Source organism: Tyto alba, unplaced genomic scaffold (genome assembly GCF_018691265.1).
Source record: "Tyto alba isolate M040663 unplaced genomic scaffold, T.alba_DEE_v4.0 Super-Scaffold_26, whole genome shotgun sequence".
Lineage (NCBI taxonomy): Eukaryota > Metazoa > Chordata > Aves > Strigiformes > Tytonidae > Tyto > Tyto alba.
This window is the reverse complement of record NW_024881300.1, coordinates 22,441,831-22,458,148: the sequence shown is the minus strand read 5'-3', so window position 1 is coordinate 22,458,148 and position 16,318 is coordinate 22,441,831. Positions and strand designations below refer to the sequence as shown.

Genomic DNA, 16,318 nt, shown 5'->3' with positions numbered 1-16,318 from the left:
ATCTGAGATACTCACTCTCGAACTCCCCTGAATTTCAAAGGCGTGTGCCCGGAGAGTGTGGAGTCTGATCATCTTCTTGACAGTAACCTCAGCTTTGTTTTTATTCTTCCCTACCCAAGGATTCTTGTAGGGCTCCCTGCATCCGTTCTGATCATGACGTGCCGGAAAGGAGAGAAAACAGTGTTGGACTGTGAAGACTTTTTTTGCTTTGTGACCTCGGAGATGGTACGTGTCACTAGCCAAACGATAATTTCTTGGGTAGATGCTCTAGGTAAAGACCTTAAACTTGCGTTTCGGACAGGAGATAAAACGCAGCCAAACTTGAAACAAACTTAGCTTATATCAGAGTGTAGGGAGGTTCAACACGTGATGCTGGAGACCTTACAGCCCCTAGATCTGCGAGGGTCCCCTCGGCACCGTCTGCTGTAGGATGACTTTTGGGTTCATTCATTTGGAATCGTGGCATTTTACGCTAGTGAGGGAGAATCCTCGGGAAATAGCGTCAGCAAATCTGGGGTGGAGCCAGACGGTGTGTCAGTGGCTGGAGCTGGTTGTGCACAGTCCGGGGTAAAATCACCCGTGGGTGATCACAGAGTAGCTTGGCGGTGGCCTGGCCAGTTCTTGAGCGTTGTTTCCAGTCACGTTGTTCGTGCCAGCGTGTGTCTGTGGTGTGCACACACGTGCAGCAGCCTCGGGGATGCTCCCTCTTGCGGGGGAGTGTCGTCCTTCTGCGCCTCCTGCTCCTCCTTCGTTGACGATGGGTTAGAGGGAAACCTGCAGTGTTTCCATGGAGGCTTAGAAGTAAGGGGCTGAGCATGAGCTCTTCAATTTCTTTGTTGTGCCAGGGCGTTAAATTAATTTGCTGTGTGTAGAGAGATTCTGCTCATCCTCCTGTGTCACCCACACTAGAGAAATATTCAGAAGCATCCCTGCAGTTTCCTGGGGGAAGATCAGTTGACTTGCAGGTCCCCCAGGGTGCTGTTTGGTGCTCTCAGGATAGCTGTCGCTTCTATTTACTCATCCTGACCGGCCTTTTGAAGCCTTCCTGCACTGTCATATTAGGTACAGCCAGAAACCTCCGTTTGTTCCAGGACTATTAACCAAACTGGTTCTGCCATCCCCAGTGTCTGGTCAGCTGGGCTGTCTGATTTGCTTTCTCGTGCCGGGCCGTACAGCGCTCCCTAGTCAGTGCTGCTGCTTTATATTGAAGCAGAGTTTCTGCAATCTGAACTGACACGCAGGATCTCACAGGGTGATTTTGTGCTATCCCAGTCCTGTTGCGTCAGACACCCAGAACATTCAAAGAAAATCGTGATTCAGAAGGGAAGGAATGAATTCTTTTTTTTCCCCCCTCCTTGTCTTCCCACAGAAGAACGTCTGTTCCAGAGGGTATGCGCTCTCCTACGACATCACTGCTCACTTCTTCAGGGTAACTGCTGCTTTTGTCATCCTGCTCCATTGTCCCTGCTAGCTGGAGTAGATATTTCTTACCAGGATACCCCACTATGGGCTATTCTTAGCAATGAGACGTGGTGTTTGTACCCTTGTTTTTTGGAATTTACACCAACAATTCTTAAAAGAGCACTAATCCAGGAAAATGAAGAGAAGTAGCAGTGGTAGAGGTTCTTTTTAATACAATACAGCAAAGCTGGTGGGGGAAGGAGAAGCTCTTGGGCACACATTTCTTTTGCTGGGCCGTGCTGACCCCTACAGTTTTCTTTGATTAGTCTACACGTGGGCTGGTGAGCAGCAGACACACGTGTGTAGTCACCTTGTAATTTATCCTCTTCCAGGGCCTGCTTAATGCCAGCTTGGACTGTGAGGAAGCGGCAGAAGCGGCAGTCAACGATGTTCTAACAGCGTGTCAAACCAAGTGTCCCATTCTGCTCTTCTCTGCAGCGGTAACTTGCTCTTATTCCCTCTGAAGAGTGCTGGATGCAAATTCTGTACCGGTTCAGAGCGCTTGTTTTAAACTTCCTTTAACATAAACTGTGAACTGTGGGGGCAGTAATTCTTTAACACCTCTGGGAAATTGCAGAGTACTTTAGTGCCGTTGGTATCGCTGATCCCAGCCCTGGGCACGCAGCCTGGTTTTTGGAGTGTCGCTACAGAAAGCTGGGAGACTTGCCTTGGTTTCGGTTGCGCTATAGCAGGGCTGGTGGTTGATGCCAAGCAATCAAAAAGTCCCTAAAGCGCGGATTTTTCTCTCGTGCGTAACTCTTCACGCGCTGCTTTACATGGCGACGCGTGGTTTTTTTTTTTTTTTGCCTAGTGTGGTAAGCGAGCGCATCACCTTTGTGGCCCAGCTGGGTTTTCAGCTCCTTTATTACGGCCGGTCCTGCTGGAGGGGTTTCAGGGCACTGTGGTGTGAACACAGTCGCAAACGACCCTCTTCACGTTTTCAGGATGTGAAACTTGTCATGGTTGTGACGTGTGTACGCACGACTCGGGCTTTTGCATTAAGCAGGGAGGGGAAAAACCCCTTTCTCCGAGTACCTGGCTGAGGCAGCGTGCACACCTGCCTGCAGACACCTACTGAGCACCTAACGCTGCCGGTGTCCGTCTGTCTTCCTAGCTTTGGTGGCCGAGGCTGGAGCCAGTACTTTGCTCTCAGTGGAAGAGACTCTTTGGGGCTCCGCTTGCCGAAGAACTGGAAAGACTGAGGGGATGGCAGTCCTCAGCTACCAGGTGTGCGTGAGGAACCCCGCGTGGGTCTGCAGAGCCTGCTCCGGGGGGGGGGGATCGGCCCCGGGAGGCCCGTTCTCTGGGGCGGGCAATATGAAATGCTCATGTGGGCTGAGGCTTGTAGGACAGCTATGCACAGATCCCTTTGTAGAGTTTAAACTCAAAATGGGTCATTATAATTATTTAGTCTGGTTTTCTGTGTAATGTGGGTCGGGGTGTTTCACCATAAGGAGAAGAGAATCTTTTTAAAGGAGACTGAAAGGCAGACTCCTTGTTAGACAAACACTGGAAATAGCCTTTAGCACAGTGTTGAGTCACTTGCTCCAGCTGCTGCACCCTTTGCTGCCCGGATTTGGTGAATCTCTGGTCTCCTGAAGTTCCTGACCGTGCTGTACGCTTCCTTCTCTACCCGTCTTTATGCTTGCAACTTTTCTCCAAAAGCTGGGAATTTTGTATAAGAATCTCCCTGCAGGTTATTGCAGGTAATAATCACATGCTTCTGTGGTAGAGTATACGGTTAACTACCTGCCCAACCTGTGATAAAAGAGATTTGGGAATGCTGCTAGCCTGTTCCTAGACTACTTCTTTTTAAACTGTCTCCATGCAGCATACAACTGCAGGAGAAAAAAAAAATGGAGATTATTTTTTTTTGTCCCGATCACAAACTTACACCCTTTGCCCAAGCCTCTGATTTTCTCCCCATTTGCAGCTGTGATTTTTTTTTTTTTTTCTTTTTTTTTTTTTTCCCACCCCCCCCCCTCCAAACCTATGACACGCTGGTTTTGTTTCCTAGCTTCCTTTCTTCAGGAGCGGTTTTCCCTGGCTCTGACCCTCCTTGGATTTCGGCTGCCTTCCTCCACTGCACTGTTCAACAGCAGTCACCGCGCGGATGGGAGAGAAATGCACTGAAGGGGCTGGGGACTGACACAGAGCAGGCAAGACTGGGTGCATTTTAAATGTCTGCTGCTGCCTACGCTTGGAAACCTCCAGTAGAATGTCTTTAACTGAGAAATTGTCCGGAGACGTTGCTGTATTCCTGGTAAACCCTGTTGTGAAACCTTGCTGGTGGCTAGTTGATAAAACATAGCTGTAAATTACCAGTTGCTAAATACTTATCCTAGAGGCAATGTTGCTCCAAGCTTTTAACTTTTAACTCCAATACTGGCTCCTTGGTGAAGTTAGGGAGGACTATTAAGCAGCTGCTTTAAAGGCCGAAGCTGGAGAGAGCACTGCAGGGATGAAGAGCTCAATCCATGGCATGCCAGGATCACCCCTCCCTCTGACAACGAGCAGTCCTCGTGGGTTTTAGCTCAGGCAACTCGGCTGGAAGGTTACGGGCGTGCAGAAAGTTTGCGAGACAGGAGTGCAGGCATTTTAAGGGCTCTGGAAAGACGCGCCGGGAATCCCCGGGGACAGGTTTCCCGAGGCTTTTCCCAAGCCCTTCCCGGGGAATGCCTCTGCTGTTCTGCCTCGCTCGGGGCCGGGGACCCGCTGGGTGCTGCGAGGAGGAGCCCGGGCTGCGGCCAGGCGTTTCTGGCTGCTGGGCTCCCCGGGGCAGCCGAGCCTGGAGCCCTGCGCAGGCAGCATCCCCGCACCGAGGCATTCACAGGTGGAGAGCGTTGAAGGGGAACCTGTGCTTTTACTATTTACTCTTTAAGTTTTATTGCTCCGGGCAGCAGTCACGGTAGCAGTTCCTCCTGCTACGGGACTGACTCCTCCACTGTTTATACTGGTCCAGAGCCAAAAGCTGCTACTCAGAAACTGGAGTCGGAGCTGAGCGGAGCATTTAGTACGTGTGGAATAACAGCGGCTTTTGCCTCAAAAATCTGCCTTGAGAGAGGAGGAGGGTGCCAGGAAGAGTGAGGACAGGGGGAGGGCTGAGTGCACCGGGGGGTCCCAGGAGGCTGCCTGGCGTTCAGGCCTCAACGGCCGCTCCAGTATCGGTGGGATTGTGCAGCTCTTGCTGTGGTGGGGGACTCGGTCCCGCGCACAGTTCTGCTGCGAGGTCAGGTCCTGGATCCCTCCGGGTGACAGACAGCGTGACGGGGCGAAATCTCCCTGTCAGAAGGGGGAGTGTTGGGGGATTTAGCCACCTTCGGGGCTGAGACGCTGTCGCCAAATCCAAGGAACCCAGTTGTTCCACATGTGCCACTCCTTTTTTTTTTTTTTTTTTTTTTTTTTGTTTGATTCATGCACAGGCAGCCGTCCACACCTCTGGAAAACTCTCAGCTGCAGTGAAAGGTCTCTCGCTGCCATGTTCCCTGCCCCGGCCTGACCGCCGTGCGTGTGCAAACAGACCTGCTGTGCACAGCACGTGCTGTCTGGCTCAGCCCTCTCTCAGACAGAGACAGGAAAAGAAAGGAGGGTTAGCCTTGCGGCTGGATTAGCAATAAATAAGTTACTTTAACTTCCCAGGATCACCAAGCCACCGCGTCCTTTGCTGTGTGTGGTAGGGATCCAGAAAAACGATAACCAGGGGACAGGACTGCAGTGCACTTGCTGAGATGAGAGGCTGCACGGCGTCTGCTGGTGGCATGCCGGCTGCGGACCAACAGTAGCTCTCCTCCAGGTTCACGCCTGTGGTAGCCCACTCGGTTTTCCCTGTGTTTGCAAGAAGTTGTCATCTGTTTGTCTGGCTTGCTGACTGCAGCGAGCCTTGCTTCGAAAACAGTGAATTTAGTGTGGGATTCACCCTTAGAAGCGATGAACGATGTCAGGCTGCAGTCTGTCATCTTCAAACACGCTCTGCTTTTACCTGGAAGGGACAGCAGTTGCTGGTAGTTCATCCAGGTCCATCCTGGGAATGTACGTGGGGAAATGTTATTTCCTCTCTGGAAAGCGCGAGTTCTGAGTCACCGCCGCCGATACAACTAACGGGCAGTCTCTTCTCCTTGCAGCTCCTCGTTTCTCTGCTCTTCTTCTCGCTCATGGATCTCATCTCGACCAAAATAGCACCAAAGGTAAATTCAGCCCGGAGGGAATTCTCATGACACTGAATGTGTCTGATCAGCTTGGTTCGCTGCCTAAAAATGCTTTGTACTGGTGCTGGGCAGGCTGGGAGCTTGTTTTGCCAGAAGGAACATCAGCAACATCCCAGACAGAGCCTGCTGAAAGCCCTTCTGTTCCTATCAGATGAAACCTGTATTTAGTTATCTCCCCTTTCACTACGGTAGCTTTTCTTCCTCTTCCTGAATGACTTATTATTTTCAGTTCCCCGTCCAGACTTCACCCCTCCCAGCTAGCGCAGGCACCTCGCTTCTCTCTCGTAGCTTGCGTGGCATTTCACGTTTGTTAGATGATGCTTTTCCTCAGGCTGGAAACGGACGTGGTATTTCACAGGAGAAGGGGTCCCCAGCAAGGAGGAACAATAATTTCCAAATGATTAATGCTATTTAATGAAGGAGCAAAGATGACAAGCTTCCTCCAGCAGCCGCCTGCCCTAAGCATCCTCCCGCCTGTGAACGCTTGTTTCTGTCCCTTTTGCTGTCTTCTCAGCTCTGAAGTGCAGCCGTTTGCGTAGTCACCTAACAGATTGGATCGGGGAGCAGATTCCAGTTAAAAAATAATCATTTGGTCTCATAGTCTGGGAGATTCTGGAGGAAGAGTCACTGGGGAAAGAAACATCTTGAGCGAACCGATCTGCGAGGTTATTCCGAGTAAAATGAGTAATGCAAAAAAAAAAAAAACAAACCCACAAAACACAAAACAAACCCAACCCAATCCCAAGGCGTGCTGTCACTAGATGGGTTAGAGGGGGAAAACCTGCTCCGGGGGTGGGGGGGGATGCGCGGTGGCTCCGTGCTGAGCGCTGCTGGGAAGCTGCTGGTGATGAGCCAGTTGCTCGTCGATGCCGCTTCGCCCTCTCTCTCTCCAATCTTGCCCAAGCGAGCCCCGCCGTGGCCTGGGTTGGTGAGGAAGGCACTTCTCAGCCCCGGGGGAATCCAGGCTGCCAGGCGAGGGGAGGGACTTGGGCTCCGGAGCTTCGCCGACGCCGTTTCTTTATGAGGGGATCCTTTCTGCTTTGATACAACTACGCAAACTAGACCTGTCCTCTCTTACACCCAGGAAGGAGTGGATTTTCAGACATCTCTGGACTGCTCCCTGCAGATCCTGCAGTGCCTGGAAGAGAGGGGCGCGTCCTGGCTGCTTCTCTTCCATTCAGCAGAGGAAGGTGAGCGTGTCCTGCCTCCAAGGGCTGGAAAGGAGAGGGTCCGTGCGGGACAGGGACGCCCCATCTCTTTGATTAATGAGTTGTACCCGTAAGAAGGAACTGATGGGCCTTTAAGCCGCGTGGAAAATACTTGCTTGAGTAAAAGCTGAGAACATCCTGCTGCTCCCCTGCAGCATGGGGGCGCAGCTGATGATCAGCAGTGCCTGACGCTCGCTGTCAGCCTCCGAGGGGCCCGCTTGCCTCTCTCGGTGGCCACCACACCCACGCACTGGTGGTGGTTGTGGCCTGGGAGGAAACTGCAGCTCCTGTGCCGCTGCAGAAGCACGCGAGGACCTCGGAAGGTGCTTAGAAGCTTCTGTCTGGCCGTTGCAGACCCTCAGAAATACCGCGCCCTGCGCAGCGCAGCCTCAGACCGTCACGTCCGGCTCCTGCCTCTGGCTTTCTACAGGTAACGTCCCGCCGGGCTCGGGAGGGAGGACGTGGCTGATGGTTTTGCAGGTGCCGCAGCTGGCACGGAGGTGACTGCGCTGCCCCGAGCTGAGCTCTTCCCTCAGCTGAGCAGGAGCCACTTGGTCACAGCAGGATTGCTCTCTAAGGAGCCACGTGGCCCTTGCTAGAAGTTTCCCTTCAGCTTCGTGCTCCGAAGAGGAGCGTCCCTGGCTGCTTCCCTGCTCCTGCCAAGGTTGGGGGGGGGGGGTTGGCCCTGCACACAGCGGGGCTCGTAAAAAGGGACAGCAGCGCGGCCACCACGGCGTGCTGCCTTGCTCCTCACCGCCTTTGAACGGGCGCTGACCAGCCGCGGTGGGTGTTTGTGTGTGTTTGTGTGTGTGTGTGTGTGTGGGGGGCCTCCTCCAGCCTCACCCCCTGCTTCCACCGAGAGCTGCTCACCAGAGAGCAGGCCTTCCTCCCCGTGGCACTCGCTTCGTACATCCAGCTGCTCCGGCTCTTTCTGGAACCGAAAGACCTGCCGCAGTCTGACCAAGTGGGGCAAAGCCCAGACCCCACAGAGCACGTGAGTGAAGCTCAGGCTCTCTTTTTTTTTTTTTTTTTTTTTTCTTTTCCTCTGTGAATCCTGTTTTTTATCCCTTCCCCTGCCCCTTACAGCATCCCTGTTGTCCCCACCTTCCCCTGCGAAGCAGAGGCAGCTTGTGGGGGGCTGCCTGGGCAGGCAGGCACCTTGCTCACCCCCCCGGGGCTGAGAGAAGCTGCTGCTGCCTTGTACAGGATCCTGGGGGGGGGGAACGTAGTCACTGCCTGTGATCTGCTTAACCTGGGCCGAGCCCTAGGGCCGGTGTAGTGGTTCTTGTTTCGCTGAACGTGACCTTGCGTGTGACGGGCCGCGTCTCTCCTCCGTGTTCTCCAGGGGGATCCCTTGGAGATGATCTCCAGGGCCCGGCGGTTCCTGCTGGGCGCCATCCCGCAATGCCCTGCCCAAAGCTTCAGAAACATACAACCGGTGCGTTGAGATTTTTTTTTTTTTGTTTTTCCCCCTCCCCACTCGTGTGTGAGAGCTGGGAACTGTGGCCTTTCCTGGGCACTGGTCCTGCTTCACCCCGTCGCACCCAAGGGAGCGGTGGAGGACACCTGGTGCTCAATCCCTGCCATAGCCACCTCCTCCCTCTCCTGAGCTGCTGGCTCTGTCCTCAGCACCTCAACCTTCTCTCCCTGAGCTCCCTTTATGCTTCACCTTGGGGGAAACACCAAGCACAGCCCCGGGGGCAGGTGGTGAAGCTTCCCACAAGCGTGGCTTATTTCTGCACAAGTTAGCAGCAGCTTCCCTGCGCTTTGAGAAGCAGCAGCCTGCTCTCGCGCTGCTGTGCCCCGCTCTGAGGCGGCACGGGCAGGTCTGACGCCGGCTACTTGCCTCTCCCCAGCTCCTGGCCACGTGTGAAGAACTCGACCCAGAGCTGGGAGCCACCCTCCTGCACTTCTCCAGGCCTGCTGCAGCCATGGAGCTGGATGAAGAGCCGCTCCTCTTCTGAGTGGAAGGGCCAGACAAGGTGCTACCTTTCTCACCAGTGCTCTTTCTTTCAAATTACTTTGTAAATAATTTATTACAAGCATAACCATGAAGCTCTTGTTACAATAAAAAGTGGGTTACAAATTTCAGTTTAGGCTTGCTTTGGGAATCATAAAGTTTTTTTTTTGTTGTTGTTGGTTTTTTTTTTTTTTTTTTTTTTTCTTCAAAACAAAATGTCTGCTTAACGTTGCTCCGCTGTCCTACGTACCCTGGGAGGCACCTGAAGGCCCCTGCGTACAGGCAGCAGCCAACTTGGTTTCTACAACTGTGTGCGTGGGGAGAAGGGGACCACGGAGGGGTGCTGCCGAACGTCCCCTCCCCTGGGGTTAGACAGACTCTTAGTACAACACTGCTGAATCAGACGTGAGCATGGAGAATCACAGCATGATAACAAGCTTTTTTTTTTCTGAGCAAGCTGAAGCTAATTCCACTGAGTTCTTTGGGAGACTAAAACACAGATTAAAAATCTCCACTCTGCCGTACGGTTTCTATAGGGCTGGACTGGGAAAGCGTCCCCGGCCCCCTCAGGTGGGCTCCTGCGCCGCAGTCACTTCGAGCTTTACTGCCTGGCTTTCCGAAGTCCCTGAAGTACTGAGGAGGAGGATGGGCTCTGGCTCCAGTGGCTTGGCTTTGTCCTGAGTCTGGGTCAGAGGGTGCACCATGGACATGTGGACGTTAAGGTTATGGGCCTTCTCGAAGCGCTTCCCGCACTGGTCACAAGCGAACTCCAGCTCCGTCTCCGCTTTGTGTTTGGTCATGTGGTACTTGAGCGACGCTCGCTGCCGGCACTGGAACCCACAGATTTCACACCTGCGAGGCAAAGCCGGGGCTCAGCACCCCCGCCCAGCCAACCCTCGAGAGGGCAACAGCCTCGGGGCCGCCCGCTCCCCGCATCGGCAACCAGCCCCGGCGGCACAACACCCACCCGCTGACCTCGGGGGGGGGGGGGGGGGGCAACAGCACGAGGAGGAAACCTAAGGCTTGCAGCTCTGGAGCACGGGTTGCGGGTGAACGTTTTGAAAGGGATTCAGCCCAAGGCTGCCGGCGCCGGGCCCGGGTTTGTGGCGCTGAATTCCTCTAAAGCGCTCGGCGGAACATCGCTACCTCCGTCTGACCCTTGGCTGCCACGGGGGGGGGTTGGTGTGCACTTACTGGAGGGGCTTCGCTCCCGAGTGCCGCATCTGGTGGACCGAGAGGTGTTTGCGTTGCTTGAAGGTCTGCCCGCATTCGTCACAGATATAGTTACGTACCTCTGCAACGGGAAGAGGGAGAGGCGGCGGCTCGGCTGCTTCCGCGCTACACGAAACGCAGGCAGGCAGCTAGCCCACGCTTAGGGGTGGAACCCGAATTCCTCCCCCCTGCCTCTGTCCCCCCCCCCCCCCCCCCCCCGCCTGCCGCAGCCTCAGACACATCTACACCCCGCCCAAGGCTCGTGGGGGGTGTTGGTAACACCCACCCGGGACACACCTGTATGAATGAGCTTCACGTGACGCTGTAGGTACCGGTCAATCATGAACACCTTGTTGCAGCCAGGATGAGGACAGGGCCTCTCCCGAACCTCTTCGTGATGCTCTTTGATGTGTTTCTGTAAAGAGAAGACCGAGCTAACGGCTGGGCTGCGTTTTCCTCAGTGAAAAAACCTGGATTCCCCCCCACACACCTCTCCAAAACCAAGACCCCCCTCCCATCTTGGCAGGCCCACGCACCAGCGCTGGGAAAAAACAGAGCCCGGCCTCCCCGCTGGCAGCGGGGAGCACGCCGAGCCAGAGCGGCTCCCGTCGTGTCTGGGTGCACAGAAAAGGGCCCGGGCCTCTCAGCAGACCGCTTTATCGAGCGGCTCGCTGCCTCCTGCGGAGCGAGGCGCCCCATTTACATCTGTCAGGGCTCCTCTCCTCCCGGGGAAACGGCTCGGGGTGGGAGCAAACCCCGACCTTACCTTCATGCCGTCCGCCCCGCGGTAGACGGCCGTGCAGCCCTGGTAAGGACACTTGTAAATGGTAGGCAGCTCCTCCCTGCAAAGCAGAGGCTGCCGTCAGCCGCTGGGCCGAGCGCCGCGGTGCCGCCCAGCCCCTGCCTGCTCCTTGTTACCTTTCACATTTGATTTTTTTTTTCCAGCCCGGTTTAGGCCCCGGCTTCTTCCTTATTTTGGGCTCTTCCGCCTTCTTCGCTTCTTTGCCGTCGCTTTTCTTGCTAGAAACCCTCCAAGAAGGAAGAAAGACAGTGGTTTAATATTCAGATCTCGGTTTTAGTCCTCTCGACGACTCGTGTGTGTCCGTCCCCCCGGCGTTACCCCAGGCCTGACGCCTTAGCCGGGCGCTCGACCCGGCAAAGCAGGAGCACACCTATGCCAAGCGCCCGGGAGCCGAGCTGCGGGGCTTAGCACCGGGCCTGGGGCTGGAGCCCAGCTGCAGCCCGCCGGGGAGCTCGGGGGGGACAGGGGTGCTGGGGCAGCGCTGCGACCCCCCCCCCCCGGCTCCCCCAGCACGGACGTGGAGCGAACCGTGGCCGCAGAGCTCCGCCAACCGCGCCGCGGCGAGCCCCTTACTTCTTTTCGGGGTAAGGCTCGAAGGAGTCGTCCGAAGATTGCACGTTCCTCTTCTCGTTTTCATCGTCGCTCAAGAAGTCCCTGAAGGGAGAGGAGATGCCCTTTACCGACGCGGCGCCGGGCCGGCACTTCAGCACCAGTGCTCTTCGTCCCCAGCGCATCCATCTCCCCCACGGCACGGCCCGGCAGCCGCGGCTCCACGTCTCCTCCTCCCCCGTAATCTCCCCAAGCAAACACGGCGCCGGTGAACGCAGCAAATAGCAAAACCGGGTCCTTTTAGGACTAGATCTCTGTAGGAATAATCGAACCACTGTCACGAGAACAAAAAAAAAAAAACCAAAACAAAAACAAAACGGCCGTTACTGAAAAGATCTATTCATTGCTGAGGGATGTTGCTACCGCTTTCTATACTGGGAAAAGTAATTTTGCAGAGCAAGGCGGCGCTACCATTGTCTGGCGCAAGTTAATTAAGCTCAGGTCAGGCTGTATTTCCTCATACCTAGCAGCCACAAAGGTCTGGGTTTTGCTTTTTCCTCCTTTTAAGTCCTAAGCCATGCACGAAGCAATTAACTCTGAAGCCAGGAAACGGGCAATAAACTTTTAACGTGACAGCTGGCGGATTTAGCCGACACACTGAAACCAGCCTGCCCTCGGCCCTTCGGTACTTCAGACCCCGAGTTGAGTGGATTTAGCCAAATCTTTGATCGTAAAGACTGCTAAAGCTGCCCAGGTCCCTCCCGCTCCCCCTTTAATCGTGAGCCAAGGGGGGTGATTTCGCCGAGCGCCACCCCCTCCTCGCCCGCGTCCCCGCACCGACCGCTCCCCCGGAGCCCCAGCCTGGAGCAGCAGCGCCCGGGGCCCAGCAAACCCCCGGCGCGGAGCCGGGCGGCAGGGAGCTGCAACGGGACCGGGTTTTGCTGGGAGCAGCCCCGCAGAGCACACGCGTGTGCAAACCACCCCCCCCTTCCCCGGCCCCGCGGCGGAGGCGGGGAGCTCGGTGTGTCAGCGGCGTGAGCCCCTCCGGGTCCAAAGGGGCCTCGAGGGCCGGGTCACTCGTGGAGAAAGAGCTCTCCGAGGCCGGTCATTTCACACTCGCAAAGAAGACATTTAGGCTATTTTAAACCCACTCTTCTCTCACCCCTCAGAAAGGTCACTGAACTCGTCTTTTACCCGCTCATCCGACGTTGCAGACAGAACCTGCTTCCCACTCAACTGTCCTAGGGAATGAAGGAGAACACGGTGCGTTACAAGGAAAAGCAGCAAAACCGGAGACAGCTGCCGAGAAGGAACCAGCTCAGCGCGAGCTCCGCGGTTATTTAAACCGAACTCCGCGTCCGGTGCGCTCAGAGGCCGCTCTCCCTGCGCCTCGGGGACGGGGAAGCCTTCGCCCCGCAGCTCCCATCCCTCGGCTTCCCCCCCCCCCGCCCCGTCACGCCCGCTCCGTAACCGAGAGGCTCATCCCCATCGAGTCCCAGCTCCCGTTCCTCTTTCCAGCAGCGGACGTCTCCCGCGGCCGTCGGAGCTAAACGCAGCCCGACCTCTGCGACTCGAAATCGGGTGTTAACCCCCGCCCCCGGGGGCCGCTTCCAGAAGAGAGGAGAGCTCAGCAGCAAACCCAGGTGAACTCGGCCCGCCCGGCAGCTCTCCTCCGCGGGCAGAAGGGGCTCCTGCTGTTCGGCATCACCCGCAGCGGCGCGGCGAGACCCCCCCCCCCCCCCGCCCCGCTCCCCGTGCCGGCGCACGGTCGGGGGTTTGGATTGAGCAGGAAGAAACATCTGGCCGACGCGGTGCCGGAGAACCAGCGACCGCCCCGCGCCGCCCGACGGGCACACGTGTGTGTGTGTCTGTGTGTGTGTGTGTGTCCGTGCGTCCCCACACACCCCGGCAAGAGCAAAGCTGCAGCGTCTCGCCCCGTTATCGCAGCGGGGGACGCGGGGCGAGGAGAGCGGCTCTTTCCGCCCGGCGCCCCGTGCTCCCCCCCCCTTCCGCGAGGCTCCGAGGCGATTCTCCGGGGTCTGCGTCCTCCCCGAGCCCCGCCGTGGCTCCCTGGCCCAGCTCCGGGGCTCACCGCCCTTCCCCAGCGGCCCGGAGGTCGGTCGGAAGGCAAATCCCTTACCTGTGGCACTGCTCAGTGGCGACACGGGCTGCGGCAGGGCTTGCTCCTGCGAGGAGGCCGTGCTGTCCGGTTGCGAGCGAGATGAATCCCTGCCGGGCGGTGGCTCGTTCTCCACGCCGAGCGGCGCCGGTGCGGTCCCCGTGTTCGCGGGCTGCTGGCAAGGAGCCGTCCTTACTGGAGCGTGCTGGGCTTTGGGCGCGGAGACAGCCTCGGCGTTGCCTGCCCCTGCCCCGTTGTCAGTCAAGCGCTGCGCCGCGCCCTTGCCCCACTCCCGCTTGACAGCCAAAGCGTTGTCGACCAGCGCCGTGCTACAGTCCGAATCGGTGTCCATGACGTAGTCGTGCCCGTCGCCGCAGCCCCAGACGGCGCGGATGACGCCGCAGTACTCGGAGGAGAGGACGCTCCGCAGGCCGGGCGCCGAGGGGCAGCCCCCGGCGTGGGCGTGCGTCCAGCTCACCAGGCTGCGCAGGCACTGCGGGCTGGAGGTGATCAGGTCGACTGTGGGGAGGGCAGAGGCAGCACAGGCGAGCCCGTCAGTCCCCTGGGGCAGCCGAGGGCACAAACCTCTCCCTCCGAGGCGTTTCCAGCCCCGGGGAAGGACCCGCTCCCGCCCCGGCGAGGGGACAGGGCTGCAACCCCGCTCCCCCCCCCCCGCTGCGCTGGGTTTCTGCGTCGAAGGCAGGTGGGAGACGGCGTGGAGGCGCAGCCCCCCCCCACAGCCGAAGGGGGGTTTCTGATCAGCCCCCCCCTCCGTGCCCGACGGCACCCCCTCCGCCTGTCACACCCCTCCCTGCGAGCCTGTTAAGCTCAGCTCAGCGAGGTCGGTGCCAGCGCGGATCCACCCGGGGAGCCGGAGCGGGGAACGGGTGACCGGCCAGACCCGGGCACGGTCGCGGTGCCGGGGGATGAAGGAGCCACCCTCGTCGCTCGTAAAACCCAGCCCCTCGGCCGGCGGTATCCCAGGGGAAAAAGGCGAGAGGCTCCGGGAGAGAGGGCACTCACCCAGACACGAGGCACCTCCTTCCGCGCCCGGCTGGGCCTGGGCCGCGCCGCTCCTGCAAAAACCAGAACAGCACAGTGGGGGTCTTGGGGGGGGGGGGGGGGTTACGGAGGGGACGCGCGGCAGCGTGCTGCTCCCGGTAACTCCTGGCAAAAATAAGCGAAAAAATCAAAACGCAACGTACTTTCCTTTCGACTTCACGTGGCCCGTGGGAGACGCGTTCACCCTCTGGATAAACGTCCTGAGGACGCTGCGGCATTTGTAGAACTGGGCATGGCATTTCTTGCAGACGAACTGGGGGAGCGCGGGGTCCTGCCGCACGGCCACGCCGACCAGCCGCTGGAAGTCGGTGAAGAAAACCTGATCGACGCGGCGCTGCTTCTCCGAGTTCTCCCCCATCACGGGCACCTTCCCAAAAGCATTCCGCAGGCTCCTGGAGGAGAACTTCCCGTGGCAGAGGCGGCAATACCCGGTGCTCAGGGCTCGGCCGATTCCTGCCGGAGAAGGATTGGAGGCTGCGGCAAGACGTTCCCCCCCCTCCCCTTCCTCCAGGCCGCCCGCGAAACCCGGGCTTCGGCACAAGCACAGAAAAAAAAAAAAAACGGGCAGGAAGGGAGATTTCCCCCCGCCCCCCCCCGGGACCCCCGCGGATCGGGGTGCCACCCCGCAACTTGCTGACCCTAAAATTCAGCCTTCCTGGCCCGACGGCCCCCGCGTTCCCCGGGGCTCGCTCGCACCCGTTCGCGCTTCTGCCCCTCGGTTTAACGGGGGGGGGGGGTGTGTGTGTTTCTTCTCCCTCCGAGGCGTTTCCAGCCCGCGGCTCTCGCAGCCCCTTGGGGGGGGGGGGGGGGGCATTTCCCAGCCGGATCGCCGCGGGGCAGGGACCCGGGGTCGGGATGGGAAAAAAAAAAAAAAAAAGGCGTTTTCTCCCGGTTTGGGGACGGAGCCGTTCTGCCGGCCGGCAGCCCCTCGGGCACCGGGGAGAACGGGGGGGGGGGGGGGGGGGGGGGGGGGTCCTGCCCGCAGCCCCCCACCCCCCGAACCATCACCGGGACCCCACGAACGGCCTTCAGAGCGATGGGTGGCGGGGGGCGGGGGGGGGGGGGTGTCACCGCACACCGGGGACGAGCTGGCGGCCCCCCCCGGTGATGGTTCGCGGGGTGGGGAAGGGTCGCAGAAACGGCGCCCGGTCCCGGGGGTGCACCAAGCGTTGCCGCTCCGGTTTATCTTTCCGCACCCGATTCTGAACCGTTGGCCGATCGGGTTTATCTCCCGCCTCCCGGGCGCGTTTACCGGCCTTCTCCAAACCCCGGGCGGGCTCAGCCCCGGTAGAAGCGAATCCCCGCGGGGAACCGGGGCTGCGCGGGGGGTGTGGGGGGGAAACCGCCGCTCGCTCGGCTGCCGGTGGGACGGAGCCCCGGGGAACGGGTGCAGCCCCCTCCGCGGGGGTGGGGCTGCGGGACGCCCGTTCACCGCCGGTTTAACGGCGCCGGTTCCCCCCCCCCCGCCGCCCCGCTCGGGCCTCACCTGCCTCCGGGGGCCGCGTCCAGGCAGCACCCGCCGGGGCCCACCCCGCCGCGGGCTGGGGCTGGGGCTGTGGCCGCGGCCGCGCCGCCGCCGGCCCGTCCCGCCGCCGGGGCTCGGGGGCCGCCGCCGCGGGGCCGCCCGCGGCCGCCAAGAACCGGCCGCGCCGATCGCGCTTCATCGCCGCCGCCGCCGCCGCCGCCGCGGGCCCGGCCCCGCCCCGCCGCAGCGCCCCCTGCCGGCCGGAGGACCGACCT

At 58.9% G+C, this 16,318-nt stretch overlaps 2 protein-coding genes across 2 annotated transcripts in view; one reads left to right on the top strand and one right to left on the bottom strand.

The window, feature by feature from the left end:
- Positions 1–8,965, top strand: part of FANCA (FA complementation group A) — a 36,695-nt gene extending 27,730 nt beyond the window's left edge. Inside the window, exons 33-43 of the mRNA XM_032993525.2 lie at positions 120–225; positions 1,370–1,429; positions 1,794–1,901; positions 2,576–2,688; positions 3,479–3,620; positions 5,583–5,645; positions 6,751–6,856; positions 7,229–7,304; positions 7,712–7,868; positions 8,220–8,312; positions 8,731–8,965. Of these exons, the coding sequence (XP_032849416.2) occupies positions 120–225; positions 1,370–1,429; positions 1,794–1,901; positions 2,576–2,688; positions 3,479–3,620; positions 5,583–5,645; positions 6,751–6,856; positions 7,229–7,304; positions 7,712–7,868; positions 8,220–8,312; positions 8,731–8,838 (1,132 nt within the window). The 3' untranslated portion in view covers positions 8,839–8,965. The remainder of the gene's footprint in view (positions 1–119; positions 226–1,369; positions 1,430–1,793; positions 1,902–2,575; positions 2,689–3,478; positions 3,621–5,582; positions 5,646–6,750; positions 6,857–7,228; positions 7,305–7,711; positions 7,869–8,219; positions 8,313–8,730) is intronic.
- Positions 8,966–9,259: 294 nt separating this feature from the next.
- ZNF276 (zinc finger protein 276) lies at positions 9,260–16,242 on the bottom strand. Its single transcript, XM_042797645.1, has 11 exons — positions 16,065–16,242; positions 14,722–15,031; positions 14,540–14,592; positions 13,538–14,035; positions 12,560–12,638; positions 11,422–11,502; positions 10,965–11,075; positions 10,813–10,888; positions 10,344–10,461; positions 10,029–10,128; positions 9,260–9,686 (listed from the first exon to the last, which is right to left on the bottom strand). The coding sequence occupies exons 1-11, from the start codon at positions 16,240–16,242 to the stop codon at positions 9,401–9,403; spliced, it is 1,890 nt and encodes a 629-aa protein (XP_042653579.1). The 3' UTR covers positions 9,260–9,400.
- Between the last annotated feature and the right edge of the window lie 76 nt (positions 16,243–16,318).

Coding starts and splice junctions, on each gene's coding strand:
- ZNF276 (XM_042797645.1), bottom strand. CDS start 16,242: ATGAAGCGCGATCGGCGCGGCCGGTTCTTGGCGGCCGCGGGCGGCCCC. Junction 14,593..14,721: donor CACGTGAAGTCGAAAGGAAA/GTACGTTGCGTT, acceptor TGGTTTTTGCAG/GAGCGGCGCGGCCCAGGCCC. Junction 12,639..13,537: donor GCCACTGAGCAGTGCCACAG/GTAAGGGATTTG, acceptor TTCATTCCCTAG/GACAGTTGAGTGGGAAGCAG.